The sequence below is a fragment of the Gossypium hirsutum genome, chromosome A13 (assembly GCF_007990345.1).
Source record: "Gossypium hirsutum isolate 1008001.06 chromosome A13, Gossypium_hirsutum_v2.1, whole genome shotgun sequence".
NCBI classification, from domain to species: Eukaryota; Viridiplantae; Streptophyta; class Magnoliopsida; order Malvales; family Malvaceae; genus Gossypium; species Gossypium hirsutum.
Window position 1 is genome coordinate 97,673,401 of NC_053436.1, and position 14,996 is coordinate 97,688,396.

Sequence of the window (14,996 nt, forward strand, 5' to 3'; positions counted from 1 at the left end):
ATTCATTTTATTTCTTTTTGATTATTAATGTCGGTACCCAAATTACTTGTGTTGTATGATTATTGCCATTGTGTACCAAAGTTTTTTTATTCATATTTTCATGTATTTGTGGTTCTTTATTATAACATTCATTCGCCAATTATCATGCTACGCCCAATGTTGTCATTCATTTTCATTTCATTAAAGTCATTTCAAAGACCATATACTTACCTAAAAAAAAGGGCGATATTTCGTGTTCGGAAATATCGAGAAAATCGTGCCCTATATGCTGGGTTTCGATTTATCGTTTGACCGAACGACCGAATATCCTTCTTAAAACTTCAACGCATAAGTTTTGGAAATCATGAGATAATTTTGGTAGCAAATATTTGAAATATCGTGTCCTACGTGCAGGATGTGATATTTTATTTCTTCAAAACAAGATAATCTTATTCGTTTCATATTATTGCATTTTTATTCAAGACTTTTAAAAAAAAACAAGGCAATGCTTCGTGTTTAGAAATTTTGAGAAATTGTGCCCTACGTACTGGGTTTCGATTTATCGTTTGACCGAACGACCGAATATCCTTCTTAAAATTTAAATGCATAAATTTGGAAGTGATGAGATGATTTTGATATCGAAGGTTTGAAATGTCATGTCCTACGTGCTGGATGTGATATTTTATTTCTTCAGAACAAGAGAATCTTAATATCCACCTCGAGTTATCCAAACATTCATAAAAAGGGATCATATTTTAAAATTTATTTTAAAACCCTTTCAACTTTCGACATCAAGACATTAATTAATCAATTACGTACAAATTTTGGGCGTTACAAGGGTGCTAACACTTCCTCGTACGTAACCAACTCTCGAACCCGTTTTCTCAAGTTTCGTAGACTAAAATCGTTGTTTTAGTAAATCAAAGTATTTTATTAAAATGACCAAATTTCTAGGTGATCCGATCACACCTAAATAAAAAAAATTGGTGGTGACTCCTGTTTTCGTTTTTGCCTTTAAAACCAAAGTCGACCCCATTTTCAAAAAAATAGTTTCGACAACTTCAATTCCCAATATAAATTAGTCCTTTAATTTTATAATGTTATTAATTAATCCAAATAATTAATATTATTAATATTTTAAATAAAACATTATATGAATATATATAAAATTTGAATGCAGGTTTTAGTGACAAATATGTAGTTTTTTATTTCTTTTTTAGGTTTGCTTGACAAGGATCAAACTTTAGCTTCAGCCCTTATACTAAGCTAATTAATTTAAATATTTAATATTTAATTAAAACATTTTGACATCAATTTTTATTAGGAACACTATTCTAAAAAATTTATTTTATCATGTTAAATTGAAATGAATGTTTTTAAAAAATCTATTCAAATGTTTTCAATATTATTTTTATTGGTACTTAACTACCAAGTGCTTGAGATAAAAATTGAACCTAAAATTTTATCCAAAAAAGTAGAGTAAATTTCTGAAAATAAAAGTAAGCTTAGACCTTAAGAGTATATTTTGACCTTTAACTTTATACTAATAAATTAACACAAACAAATAATCGCAATGCCTAAGACTCGTACTAGTATTGAGTTAAAAGATTGTAATGAGACCAAAGTGTTGTTTTTTAAGAGAATATTTCATGTATGTATGCATCAAACTTTAATATCATAAATAAACAGAACATGAAATAGCTGCATTTGAGAATAATCTCTTAGTTCAGCATTTGAGAGTTTTAGACAACATTGTATTTTTATCATACAACTTCAGTGACTGCTTCCAACCAGAAAACGATAAACAGGTCGCAACTGGAAGCTTTTTGTGAATATCAGACTCTTTTCAAACATCAAATTTTCCAAATTTCCATATGTAATTGACATGGAATAGCTTACACTGCATAACATGTTATTTTAAGAGGGCAAATGATACCAAACAGTCTTCATGCACCGCTTGCATACAAACGGGTCCATTCCTTTGCTGCAATAAGCATAAGGGATATCGAGAAGAGTCAATTATAAGAATGGGAGCATATCATCTTTCCAATAGTGAAGTAACCAAATTCCAAAGATTTAATATAAGCAATCACAGATTTTACCTGTCTCGACGGCTTCAGCCTCATTTGTTTTCCAGTGCTTAGCAATGTTTTCAGAGAGTGGATCATCGGGATTTGGAGCACTCAAAAGTGCTTGAATACTGAAATAAACATATTAATGTCAGTATTAACTTTAAAATCAAGTGCTACCATAACTAAAGATAGTAACACACACTCCCCAAATTTAACAATATTGATTTCCAGCAAATGAATTTGTATCTCATAATATCTTACAATACCTTAAAAGTACAGTTCGTATCTGGAGAGCTGGACTCCATTTGTCTTTGAGAATATCAAGGCATATTCTTCCAAGCTGAAAGAAAATTCAAACCCTAAAGAGCCAAGAAAAATACAGATTTTGACACCATAAAATAAGGAGAAAAGAAAGAACAGTTGCCAACCTTGTCAATGTTAGGATGATATATCTTTGTAAGAAATCGAACCTGTTACACCAAATTGGTTAAGGTGGATGAAAAAATAAAATAAACCATGGAGGCAACATTAACAGTTGATTAAACTGTTCTGAGAGAATAGAGGAGAACAATAAATTGATGCTGAAATGCCAACTATTGAAGTTTCGAATGCCATTGCATCAGCTATATACAACCCAGTACAGAGTGCAAGCACAAATTAGATCATTACCACCGAGAGTTTGCTCTGCACAACAAATCAGATGCAAACATTCTTCCTAAATAAAAGCAAGTGCAACGTCCAAAGCAAAGAGCCAGCTACTTAGGTAGTATAGGCTGTTGCAGTGATGTCAGAATAAGGACACTTTTAAAGCCAGTGCATATGACATACTGTCAAACATTGAATTCCAACATTTTCCTTTAAATTATGTCATCAAAGAAAGTAATCATATAAGATCAAGAGTTCATCAAAGTGAAACGACAATAATGCATGATAGACATTTAATTCTACCATACCCAATAAAAAAGACAACAAATTCTGCTGAAACTGAAATCTCCAAAACTATAATCATGAACCAACTTCAAATTACAATTATCAGGCCTCAAACATTGTTTACCTTTGAGCTATTATCATATGCCGTAGAGTAACAGGAAGGTCATGCTAGTAACTAAAAATGACTCGAAGTTGCTTACCTTGGGAGCAGCCATGGGATATTCTTCAGGCAAAAATAGTTCCAACTTGAAAACCCCACCTGAATAAATATTTGAAATGATAATGCATCATATAAGATGCAAAAGTACAAAAATAATTACAAATGAAAAGAAAAACTAAAAAGGGCAATGAGATATTAACAAAAACAATACTCCATAACCAGATCAAGCACTACAAAAGCCTAAGAAGAAAGCTAATTGGACTTAAATTTTAAGACAAAAAGATTTAAACAAGGCTTCATTTTTCTCTCTTCCAAGCTGAAAAACCAGGGGGGAAATGAAGTAAAATAAACACAGCACAAGCATTATTTTCTCTAGAAGTTTCCTTACATATTGAAATCCTCTTATTGACTGAAAATCAGCAATTTTAAGCTCTTTATGACTTAAATAAGCCAAGACTCAACTGGTACACAATTCATTTTCAACACATTGAAATACTACTCACAACTATTAGAAGAAAATAACAGCTACCTTCATATGGTGACTGTGTTGGACCAAGGATCATCACATTGAAATATCGCATGTTATCCTCTGATGGTGAAGCACTAATTCCAGGTGCTGTATCCGAAAATACCCATTCAACAAGGGGGAAAAAAATTTTCAGCTCATAACATTTAAATTAGTAAACAAAAACACTGACACCAAACAAAATTCAACAAAAAATTCTCAAAAGTACATAAAATGGGAAAAAGGAAAAGCAAAGTAATTACCAGGTTCACTGAGGAGACGCTGAGTTTCCTGTTTAGATCAAAGAAAAATAAACAGAAATAACCAAGAATTTTTTTAAAAATTCACACAAAAAATGGAGGCAGAAAAAAGCTTTCGCCAATCAAAAAAGACGATCCAAAAGTAAATAGCAAAGGCTTTTGGTTCATCAAAATTTAAACAATTCAGCTATAAGACTAAACTCTAAAACCCAAAAGTACAACAGAAGATGAAAAAAAAAGTAAAAGAAACAAGATTTTCTTGAGGTTTCTCGGGAAACAAACAACTAGGAGAAATCGAAAAGGACCAAACGGAGATCGAAAGAGGAACCTTGATGATTCTTCGAGGGAGATTACTGTTGGCCATTGACAAGGATCGATTGATTAAGCAAAAGGGAAAGCAGAGAAATTAGGGTTTTGAGAATTGAGAGATGGAAAGAGAAAATCTGAGTAGACAAAGAGATCCCTCGGTCTCTTTAACTCGCTCTCTATTTTTTTTTTTTCCAAAATGCAATGATTTTGACTTTGTTCTTTACTTTTCTTTTTTTTTATTCCATGTATAAATAAAAATATTTATAAATTATTGGGATCAAATACCCTTTTAACTTTAATTTAGTAATTAAAAACTAGTTGTTAGTTATTTCTAGTGGTAAAAAAATTTATATTTGGGATTTAAATTGTGTACAATTATTTTTAAGGTAATTTATTAAAATAGTTATTTTTTTAGGTTTTATTTTATTTATTTATGTTTAAAATATTACGTTTTAATCGTTATCATGTTATAATATTTTAGTCACTAAATCGTTCATTAACGTTAACATTATAACGATAAGCTGATGTGGTAAGTTAAATCATTATTTATTTTAAGTTAAATTCTACTATTAGTCTGTATATTTTTTTCAGTATGAGTAATTTAATTTTTTTATATTCTTTTAACTTTTTTTTTCACTCCTTTTTGTTTCTCCCTATGTTTTTCTCCCTTCTTTCATTTCTTTTAACTTAGTTCTTTTTATGTTTTTCATTTATTAAAATTAGTCCATAAGTTTGTTTCACTCGAAAAAATTAAATTATTCAAAAAAATAAAAATAAAAATACTAATTTTAACAAATGGAACAAAGTAATTAAACTCCATTTTCTTTTTTATTAAAAAATCTATGTGTTTTTTTTTTATTATTCCAAACCAGCTAAAAAGAATAATAAGGGTAGGCAATAATCCCCTTTTGCGTCTTCCAAATCCATGGTTGAAATCCCTCAAAACAAAACATTAATGAAAGTGAAAGTCCAGAAGCCATTCGGTTTCTGGCAAGAATGAAAAAGCCCATCCAAAAATAGTAGCCTAAAGCAGCACGCCCTCCTTCTCTCGGCCTACGTTATTTGACGGTAAACAGTCTCACCACAATATTATTCCGCATGATAAAATCATTTATTTAATAATTAGATTTAAGGATTAAATCTTAGTTTGATTGTTTTTGGTATCATTTTCAATATAGAAAGATATAATTTTGAGCGTATTAAAATATATTTATTCTTTTACGTAAAGGTTGAAAAGGATTACTTGCTAATTCTAAGCAACGTATCAAAAAAAATTAAGTTAAATTTTGTTATTAGTTCTTAATATTTTAATCCTCACCCTTTGTATTATTTATGGTAATAAATTTTACCAAATTACTACTTGTGTTTTTTGCTTAGCAAGATTCTCCAGTATTCTTAAGAGTAACTATGCTTAATAATGTGTATAGTGTCTATTTTTTACTTAGCTCATAGTTCATATTTATTATGTTTTTTCCTTAGCAGGATTCTATGTTATTCTTAATCCTCTGATTTTTTGTAGAGTAACTACCTTCAATAATGAGTATGGTGTTTATTTTTTACTTAACTCGTAGTTCCTATTTATAAGAAAAATTCAAAGTAATTCTACTTGAACAAAAAAAATCAAATAATAATATTTTAAAAGAAAACACTGAGTCCATACGAGACTACTTACGGTGGATGATACATATACTGGGAGTATCTTGTCTGCCTCCCACCTAATACAAGTGGGTTTATTGGGTCATTCTTGTATTTGGTATAATTATATGTGTTTTTCTGTCTTTAAACCAATTCACATAATTTATTCAACCTAATAATTAGTTTTCTATTCTCAAAATATCATTTATTTAATTAATTCTATCAATTAAATTATTTTCTCAATTCAATTCTAATTTCGTTAAAATTATAACGACTTTAACATACTAGAATCCATAAGTAAATAAATTTAGTTGTCTCATTTTCTAAAATTGCAATGAGTAACTTAATTTAATTTTCACTTTAAACTTCAATTATTTAATTAAATTAATCACTAAACCATCTCTTGCTCTTTGTGAGAAACTGCAATTATTGCGGATAGTAATACATGCAATCTATTTCTTTTTTTTGTCATTTTCATTCATTCAATGTATCGATTCTAAATGCAATCCATAAAGGGTTGTGTTTGAGCTAGTAGCGGGACCAATCGAGCATGTATAATTAGGACTCAAATAATTTGTAATTAAGTTCTAAATTTTTGTCTATTAATTACAAAATTATTTAGTCATGGAGTCAGTTCACTAAAAGTATCTAATTGAACTATCCCTCATTATATACCATTACAAAAGCAACTTATAATTTTGCTTGTTCATTGACATTACTATTAGTGTGTTTCCTTCGTAGAATACCCTTTATCTCTTTGAGTTGAATTTGTTCACTCAATATGATCCTATTTTATATCATGGTAAACATTGAATCTTCCTTCATTAAAAAGTCTATTATTAACATATAATAATAAAATCATTTGTCCTTTACAAATTACCTGTGGCCACTTTTTTTTCATCAACCAATAAATGCTAGTGAGAGGATACCTTTTACCTTTTATTGGACTACGAATTCCACTATTGTATGCAAAGATATGTCATACATAAGTTGTATATCCAACATACCATGTAACAACCTAGTTTCTAATAGTATTAGAAATTTTGATTTTTGGAACTCATTTCTGTAAATCGAGTTTGTAAATATTAAATAAAGATATTTACGAAGTTAATAAATTGATGAATTAAATTTTGGTTAGTTAATGTAGCCAAAATTGTGATTAATTAAGACCTAAGGACTAAATTGTAAAGTCCAATCGCTATAGATTTTAATTAGGGGTGGCTTGGGGATTTAAATTGCAATTAACTAAGGTCTAAAATAGAAATTAAACCATGCATAAATAAGAGATGGTGGGTGGTAATGATGTGTGTGGATTAATTTAAGTAATTAAATATTAATTTAATTAAAACATAGTTAAATAAGTAAATTAAGGTTAATTAACAAACTAATCTTAGTATAAAAGTGAAATTTGTGGATGGAAAAATGGTATATCATCTTCTCCAAGTTACCAAAACACAGTTAAATAAGTAAATTAAGGTTAATTAACAAACTAGTCTTAGTATAAAAGTGAAATTGGTAGATGGAGAGATGGTATATCATATTATCCAACTCACCAAAACAAATCAACAGCAAAAGAAGATGACATTTTTAGGTTTCAAGCTATTCTATCTTTAATTCAAGTAAGTCCCTAGCCATTTTTCTTTTAGTTTTATGGCAATTGAATCATGAGAGGTTGATTTAGCTAGTCCATGTACTGATTTGTAAATTTATTAAAGTTTTTTAAAGTTATCATTGTTGAAAATTAGATTAAATTGGTGTGAAATTGTTAGAAATTAAGCTTAGTTTAAGAAAATGGCTAAATTGTAAAGCTAAATTATTGATTTCGTACATTAGGGACCACATTGAATAAAATGAGAAAATGTTGGGAAATGTTGGTAAGAATAGCAAGTAGGAGGTCCCTAATAAATATATGTGAAATCGGATTTCAATCTGAAGCTTTAAATTGAAAGTTATGTTTATCCCAGGTTTAGGGACTAAATTGAATAAATTGTAAAATATGTTTGATATTGTAATAGATTGCAATTTGAATCGTATTTGATGGTATTATATGTTTTGTGATTTTATTTAGCTAATAATGACACAAAATAGTCAAGAGGTGGCCGCCTCCCGACGTACCAATGTCAGAAATTAGAATATTTTTACAAAAGATAAGGAATTAGGCGATGTCCACAAGTATATGGGTCAGGTTATAATATAGATTTGTACAACGAAGTACTAGAAGTACTCTGAATATTGTACCCAAGGGAGGCTAGACTAAACTAATATTAACTTCTACGCTAACGAGTCTAAATTAGTACTTTAATTAAATTATATTACGATTATTCCTAAGGTGATGATAAAAGATATTTTATAAAAGTAATGAAAACAATTGCAAAAAGAGATTGTAGAATTTATCAGATTAAGCGACAGAAGACTAGCTCACTTCAGTGTTCACAATTAACTTCTACTTCGGGTCCTATTCAATCAACTAGTCATTAACCTAGCAAAGCATATTGGCCTTCCACTAACCTAATTAGTTAGCAATAACTACTTATCTTTTGATGTCACAAGTCAGACCAGATTGGGGTAAGGTTTTCACAGCAGGAAATACCGATTTTAGGTTCATTCCTACCTACATGACTTCCTAGGGTCATCAAGCCTAGGTTTTAGGTTCTTCTTTTCCCAATCAATTGATCTATTAAGAAACCCTACATAGGTGTTAATTAATCCCACGTCCACTCGTTAATCTCCCTTACCGAATTAGTTCCCTATGGATCTAACACATGCAATACAATTGATTTGAAAGATAAACATTGACAAAAAAATCAAAAGTAAAGATGAGAAAAATCCTGATATAAATAAATAATACGACGCGAACAGTAATCTGTGACGAGTTTAACAGATCTACAATCCAATTCACGCAAAGAACAAAATAAAAGTTACAATTGAAAGTAAAAGTAAAACTGTAACACCCTATACCCGGTCCAGTCGCCCGACCTAAGCTATAAGGTGTTACAATAATAAATTTTGAACAACTTTCATAAAAGCATTTAATAACAACCAAATGATTCGTTATCAATTATTTCCATGCTAATCAATCAATTTGGGACCTAAATCGAGCTTACGGAACATATAAAGCAAACCAAGATCAAATTTGGGTTAAATTGAAACTTCTACAAAAATTTGAGTAAAATGTGTAAACAGAGGTCGCACGGCCATGTAACAAGGCTCAGCCCGTATGGCTCAAGAACATGGCCGTGTGGCCAAACCATGTAATAATTCTTGCCCGTGTAACTCAGGGTCACATTGTTGTATCTCCAGGCCATGTAGCTTTCTGAAACCACGTGGATAATCCTGCACCAAAAATCAAATAAGCCACATGGTTGTGTGAAGTGATTATGTGCACCTAAAATAACTTCGAAAACAAGCCATTTTCTCAATCATTCCTTAGGATCCAAGCCAAACCATTTCCAACCATTTTTACCTATTAAAAACACATTTAAACATGCCAAAATATACTAATTCAAATACAACCTATGTGCCTAACCAATATGCCACATATGGCACCACAATTCAATGTGAAACATAAACCATTCATGTCAGTCATTCAAACACCAACAATTACCATAACATATACTTACCTAAACGCATAATAAGCTAACCAAAACTTGACCAAATTCACCTCATTACCATATATCAAATACTTAGTAAACTCATACAATTTAAGCTTCACTTACCTCAAAGTCCTATCATATATTTAATTCAATTTGAGATACAATTAAACCTATAAAAAAATCTAATCCACATCATTAATATAGACAACATGCTTGAGTTCAATCATATGAACATTCATAAGTATTTTCATTACCAAATAAACCAACTATAAACCTAAAACCAAATCACAGGAGTTTTATAGCCAGCTTTACAGATAAGTTTCCAAGACTTTAATAGTCGACTTTTCCGATGAAATTTCATAAAAATACTTCAGTATACAAATGAAAATAGTAGTGCCTGGTTACCCAATAGGGTCAACCTACATGAAAAATCACTTGGCCAGGGCTTAATATTTCGTATATGCAGGAGTTGGGAACCTGGGCAATAACACAAGCCTGTATACCAGCATTTATTAATTGCATCAAGATATACTTGAGATAAATTATAAATCCAATCCAACAATAATAATTATCGACAATCTTAGTATAACAAGTAAACATAAATAAGTAACTTCATAGTGTATGAACCTACTTGTCGAAATGGTAACGATTAAACAATCAGGGATTAATTGGTAATTTTTCCTTTTCCTCGTACATCGTTTGATCGTTGAGATTCTTGATCTAAAGTATAATTTGATTTAATTAACCAATCCAAACAACATAACACAACATATAAATATCATGTTCTATCCCAATTAATTTATACTAAAATTCCTCAACTTTTATATCTACCACAATTTAGTCCCTAAAACTGAAACTATTATAAATCTCACATTTGAGTTTCGATTTCGAAATCAATCTCAATTTAGTCCTCCAACAGTCAACTAAAACAAAAAAATTTTGAATTTTCATACACATTTTGGACTTATTACACTTTAGTCTCTAAGTTCAAAACTAACAATTTTTACTTTACAAACTAGTCCATTAACATATCTAAGGTTCAAAACTAACCAAAGAACCATAAAAGCTTAAAAAAACATCAATGGAAAGTTTAAAAACCTTTAACAGTTTCGTGCGATAGTCCATGGGTTAGCTAAATCAAGCTCCCGAGATTCTAAAAACATAAAAATTACAAGAAACCAATCAAAAATGGCTTACCAATTAGAGTTTGAAGCTAGACGAAGGTTAGGTCTTGTTCTTCCCTTTAGAATCAATTCTTAAGGTTGAAGATGACCAAATACATTTTTTTTCCTTTCTTTTCCTTTCGTTAATTATATTTTATTACAAAATTAACTAAATAATATAAAATAAACAAAACATTTCCACTAAATCTAAGCCACCAATCATTCAACGCTATTCGAAATGGTATATTTACCATTTAAATTCCTTAACAATCCTTAATCATGCTTTTTAGTTAATGGAATTCAAGAAAGATCAAGTTTTATATCTTTTACGATTTAGTTTTTTTTCTTAATTAATTAACTAAAGGTCAAAATTATCAGACCAAATTTTAATACAACACTCATATAACTTCATAGATACTAAATAAATAATATTTTCTAACCCATGCATAGGAATTGGGGTCCCAAAACCACTATTTTCAACACCATTGAAAAACGAGCTATTACAACTCTCCCCCTAAAGAAAATTTTCTCCTCAAAATTCTTACCAGCAAACAGATTAGGGTATAGTGATTTCATAGATTCCTTAATTTCCCACGTTGCTTCTTCAATACCGTGACGGTGCCACAAGATTTTCAATAACAGAACTCTTTTGTTATGAAGTTTTTTCACTTCCTGAGCCATAATTTTCATTGGCTCTTCACTATACGACGAATCCGGCTATAACTCAATTTCATCAATGGATAACACATGTGACGGATCTGATCGATAATGACGCAACATTGATAAGTGGAAAATGTTATGAAACTATAAGTGGAAAATATTATGAAACTTTTCTAACTCTGGTGGTAAAATCAAATAGTATGCTATAGACACGATTCTCTTAACAATTTCATACGGCCCAATGAACCTCAAGCTAAGATTCCTTTTTTTTTTGCTAAATTATAACACCTTTCTCCAAGGTGAGACCTTTAAAAATACTTTATCCTAGACTTGAAATTTGATATCCTTTTGTTTCAGATCAGCATATGATTTTTATCGATCAAAGGCAACTTTCAAACAATCACAAATAACTCTAATTTTATCTTCAGTTTCACGGATCAAATCAATACCAAAACCTTTTTTTTCACTCAACTCGGACCAATACAATAGAGCTCTACATTTTTGTCCATACAAAGCCTCGTACTGAGCCTTTTTGATACTGTAATGGCCTAAATTCAAGGTTATCAGAACAATGGTTTCGTAACCATAGATCCGATTTAAAGAGAAATTTATTTCAATATTTTTGCTTGAAAATTGATATGATAGGAAAATCGTATGAAAATATTGATAGAAAAATTTTACCAATTTAGTGATTAGATAGAAAAAGAAATTATTGAAGAAATTGGGTAAAAACAAGGTATCGAGACCTCTATCTCATAAAACCGAGTCAAAAATAATTTTATAAATATTTATGAAATGTTATTAATGTGGTATTAAAATTTCGTTGGGAAATTTTAATGTTTGGGTAGTCAATTAAATGAAAAGGACTAAATTGTAATAGGTGTAAAAGTTGCTAGAATGATTAAATAGCTTAAGTGTCTAATGAGAAAGGATTTAAAAGGCAATTAGACCCAAAATTTATTTGGGCTGGACGGCAAGGGTATGAAATCAGCAGAAAATTTGATATATTAAGGGTAAAATTGGAATATTACAAAATTAACTAAATAAAACTAGGACTAAATAGGAAATATCTAGATTTCTCTTCATTTCTCTTCAATTCCAGCAGCTAAAAACGCCATATGAGGGTTATCTAAGCTGATATTTCATAATTTTTGCACCAAGTTAGTTAATCCTTGCCTTTTTCTTGTAATTTTTGTGTTTCTAAGACTTTTACAACTAGGTCCTACTATTAAATTCATTAGTTTTTGATTTCATGGATGAAATTGAAAGTCACCATGGTTGAGTGCTGTAAGTTTATGATGAAATAGAATGAAATTAAAGCTTTAATTTGTTTATGAGATGATTTTATTAGGTAATTTCAATAGAAATTGATTTTTAGGACCTAATTGTGAAAATGCTTGGAATTAAAGCCTATTGCTGAAATTCTGATTCCTAAAGGTTGTAAACTAGTTTAAGGTGATATAATAAAATGTTAATTGAGAAAAATCAGCTCAATTGAGAGGCTAATTGAGTAGGGACGAAATTATCATTTATTAAAAGCTTAGGGGAAAAATGGTAATAAACAGCTTGCACAAAAACAGTTTGGACAGCAGCAGTAGACTAACTTTGAAAAATCACCATAAATTGTGGAAATCGAATTAGAAGATGAAAAAAATATGGAATTAAAGCTTATTGAGTCTAGTTTCTCATAGAAGAAATAGTGTAAGCAATGGATTTGTAAATTTTGAGATATAATGAATTTTGTGAGATAAGGTCAGAATGAATTCGGGTTCCCCTGTTCTGACTTTGAAAAATCATAAAAAATTTAATAAAAACAATTATGGGCTTAAATTTATATGTCTTTTAATAGAAACAAACGAGAACATCATTTGAATTCTGTATGAAGAGATAATTGATTTTTAGTGAAGAAGGGTCAGAACTGTCGACAGCAGAACAGGGGTGACTTTAAAGAATAAACTGTACTTATTGGCTAAACTAAAAATTCTGAAAATTTTATGGTAAAAATATATATGAGTCTAGTTTCAGGGAAAATTAACGGATCTTAATTTGGAGTTCCGTAGTTAAAGTTATAAATAATATAGTGACTATGACTCAAGTAGACAGCTTTGAATGAACTATAAATAATAGTTGAATTATAGAGAATGATGCATATGAACATGAAATGTATTGAATTGATAATTAAATTTATTTATTTAGATCCGGAAGATTCAAATACGAAGCTAGATCGAGGAAAGGAAAAAGTTCGGGATTAGTAGATTTTTATTGTTCACAAACAAGTATCAAGGTAAGTTCGTGTAACTTGAATTATATTCTTAAATGCTTGAGATTGTATGTTATTGATGTGAATATGATTTGAATGTTCATTATATGGAAATTTATGAAACATTGATATATTTGATAAAATGGGAAGAAATCCCGTTTGAATGAAAGGAAAATTCGATGGATCTCTGAAAAGGAATTGACGGTAAAAAGGATCTAGCCCGGACGGGTGATCCTATCCTGATATAGCCCTCCCGAAGAATATGTGTAAAATGGATTTAGCCCGGACGGGTAATCCGAATTAGGGTCTGAATTTAGCCTGGACTAGTAATTCAGATCCAAGCTCATTAGAGTAATTGTCGTTGCAGGGGATTTAGCCTGGACTGGTAATCCCGACAATACTCTATGAATTTATATTGAAGGGGATTTAGCCTGGACTGGTAATCCCGCTGCAAGGTTGAGGTTCGCGGGAGTGTGCTCTCTGAAATGGATATATGCGCACATGAATATGAATTGACGGACCCAGAATTGTACACTAAAAGTGTACATCTGAAAATCCATCGAAATTTTGATAAATTCAACGGGATAAATATGGAAAAATAACAAGGAAATGGAAATTATGATATTGATGAGCTCATCAATCATGGTATATATTATTGGTACATGGAAATTATTGTACTAACTTGAATGTTGAGTTTGTGCATATTAGGGTAATAATGCATTGAATGGATATATGGATGTTTATTGTATTGTATTGAAAATATTAGGTAAGTATAATTCTTGTTACATGAGCTTACTAAGCACAAAGTGCTTACCCCGTTTCCTTTTTCCCTGTTTTATAGTGTTAAGAGCTCAGAGGTCGGATTTGGTCGGAGACACATCACACTGTCAACCTCAGGATTTCGGTATATAAAGAAACTTTATTTTGGAAATCAATGGCATGTATAAGCTAACAAAGTAAATGTTAACGTGAAATGAATGTAAAGTTAGCCATTAGTATGGTTAACAAACCTGGTTATAGATATGTGATGACGTTATCTTATATAAATGCATGAATCTATCATGAAAATATGTTGAATTGATTTGGTTGATGTGGATTGGTCTCGATTTAATATTACAGGGAAGGTTAGATATTTATAAAAGGGCTATATTGAATATAAAAAAAATTTAATTCGTAAACTCCGGTAATGCCTCGTACCCTATTCCGACAATGAATACGGGTAGGGGTATTACAGATACTCATTTAATAGATGTTATTATAAGCAAATTCAACTAACGGTAGAAATTTCTCCTAGCTGCCTTCAAACTCGATAGCACAATATCTCAACATATCTTCGAGAATCTGAATTACTCATTTAGACTGACCATCTAACTTGAGATGAAATGTGGTACTAAAATTTAATTTCGTACCTAGAGGTTAGTGTAGTTTACCCCAAAATCTGGAAGTAAATCTCAGATCACGATCAGAAAC

The 14,996-nt window shown here is 30.3% G+C and overlaps 1 protein-coding gene across 1 annotated transcript; it reads right to left on the reverse strand.

Annotated features, from left to right (window-relative positions):
* Positions 1–1,661: 1,661 nt before the first annotated feature.
* LOC107895234 (ubiquitin-conjugating enzyme E2 36) lies at positions 1,662–4,445 on the reverse strand. Its single transcript, XM_016820510.2, has 8 exons — positions 4,235–4,445; positions 3,910–3,937; positions 3,671–3,757; positions 3,182–3,240; positions 2,480–2,521; positions 2,318–2,391; positions 2,082–2,179; positions 1,662–1,963 (listed from the first exon to the last, which is right to left on the reverse strand). The coding sequence occupies exons 1-8, from the start codon at positions 4,268–4,270 to the stop codon at positions 1,926–1,928; spliced, it is 462 nt and encodes a 153-aa protein (XP_016675999.1). The 5' UTR covers positions 4,271–4,445; the 3' UTR covers positions 1,662–1,925.
* Positions 4,446–14,996: the final 10,551 nt, after the last annotated feature.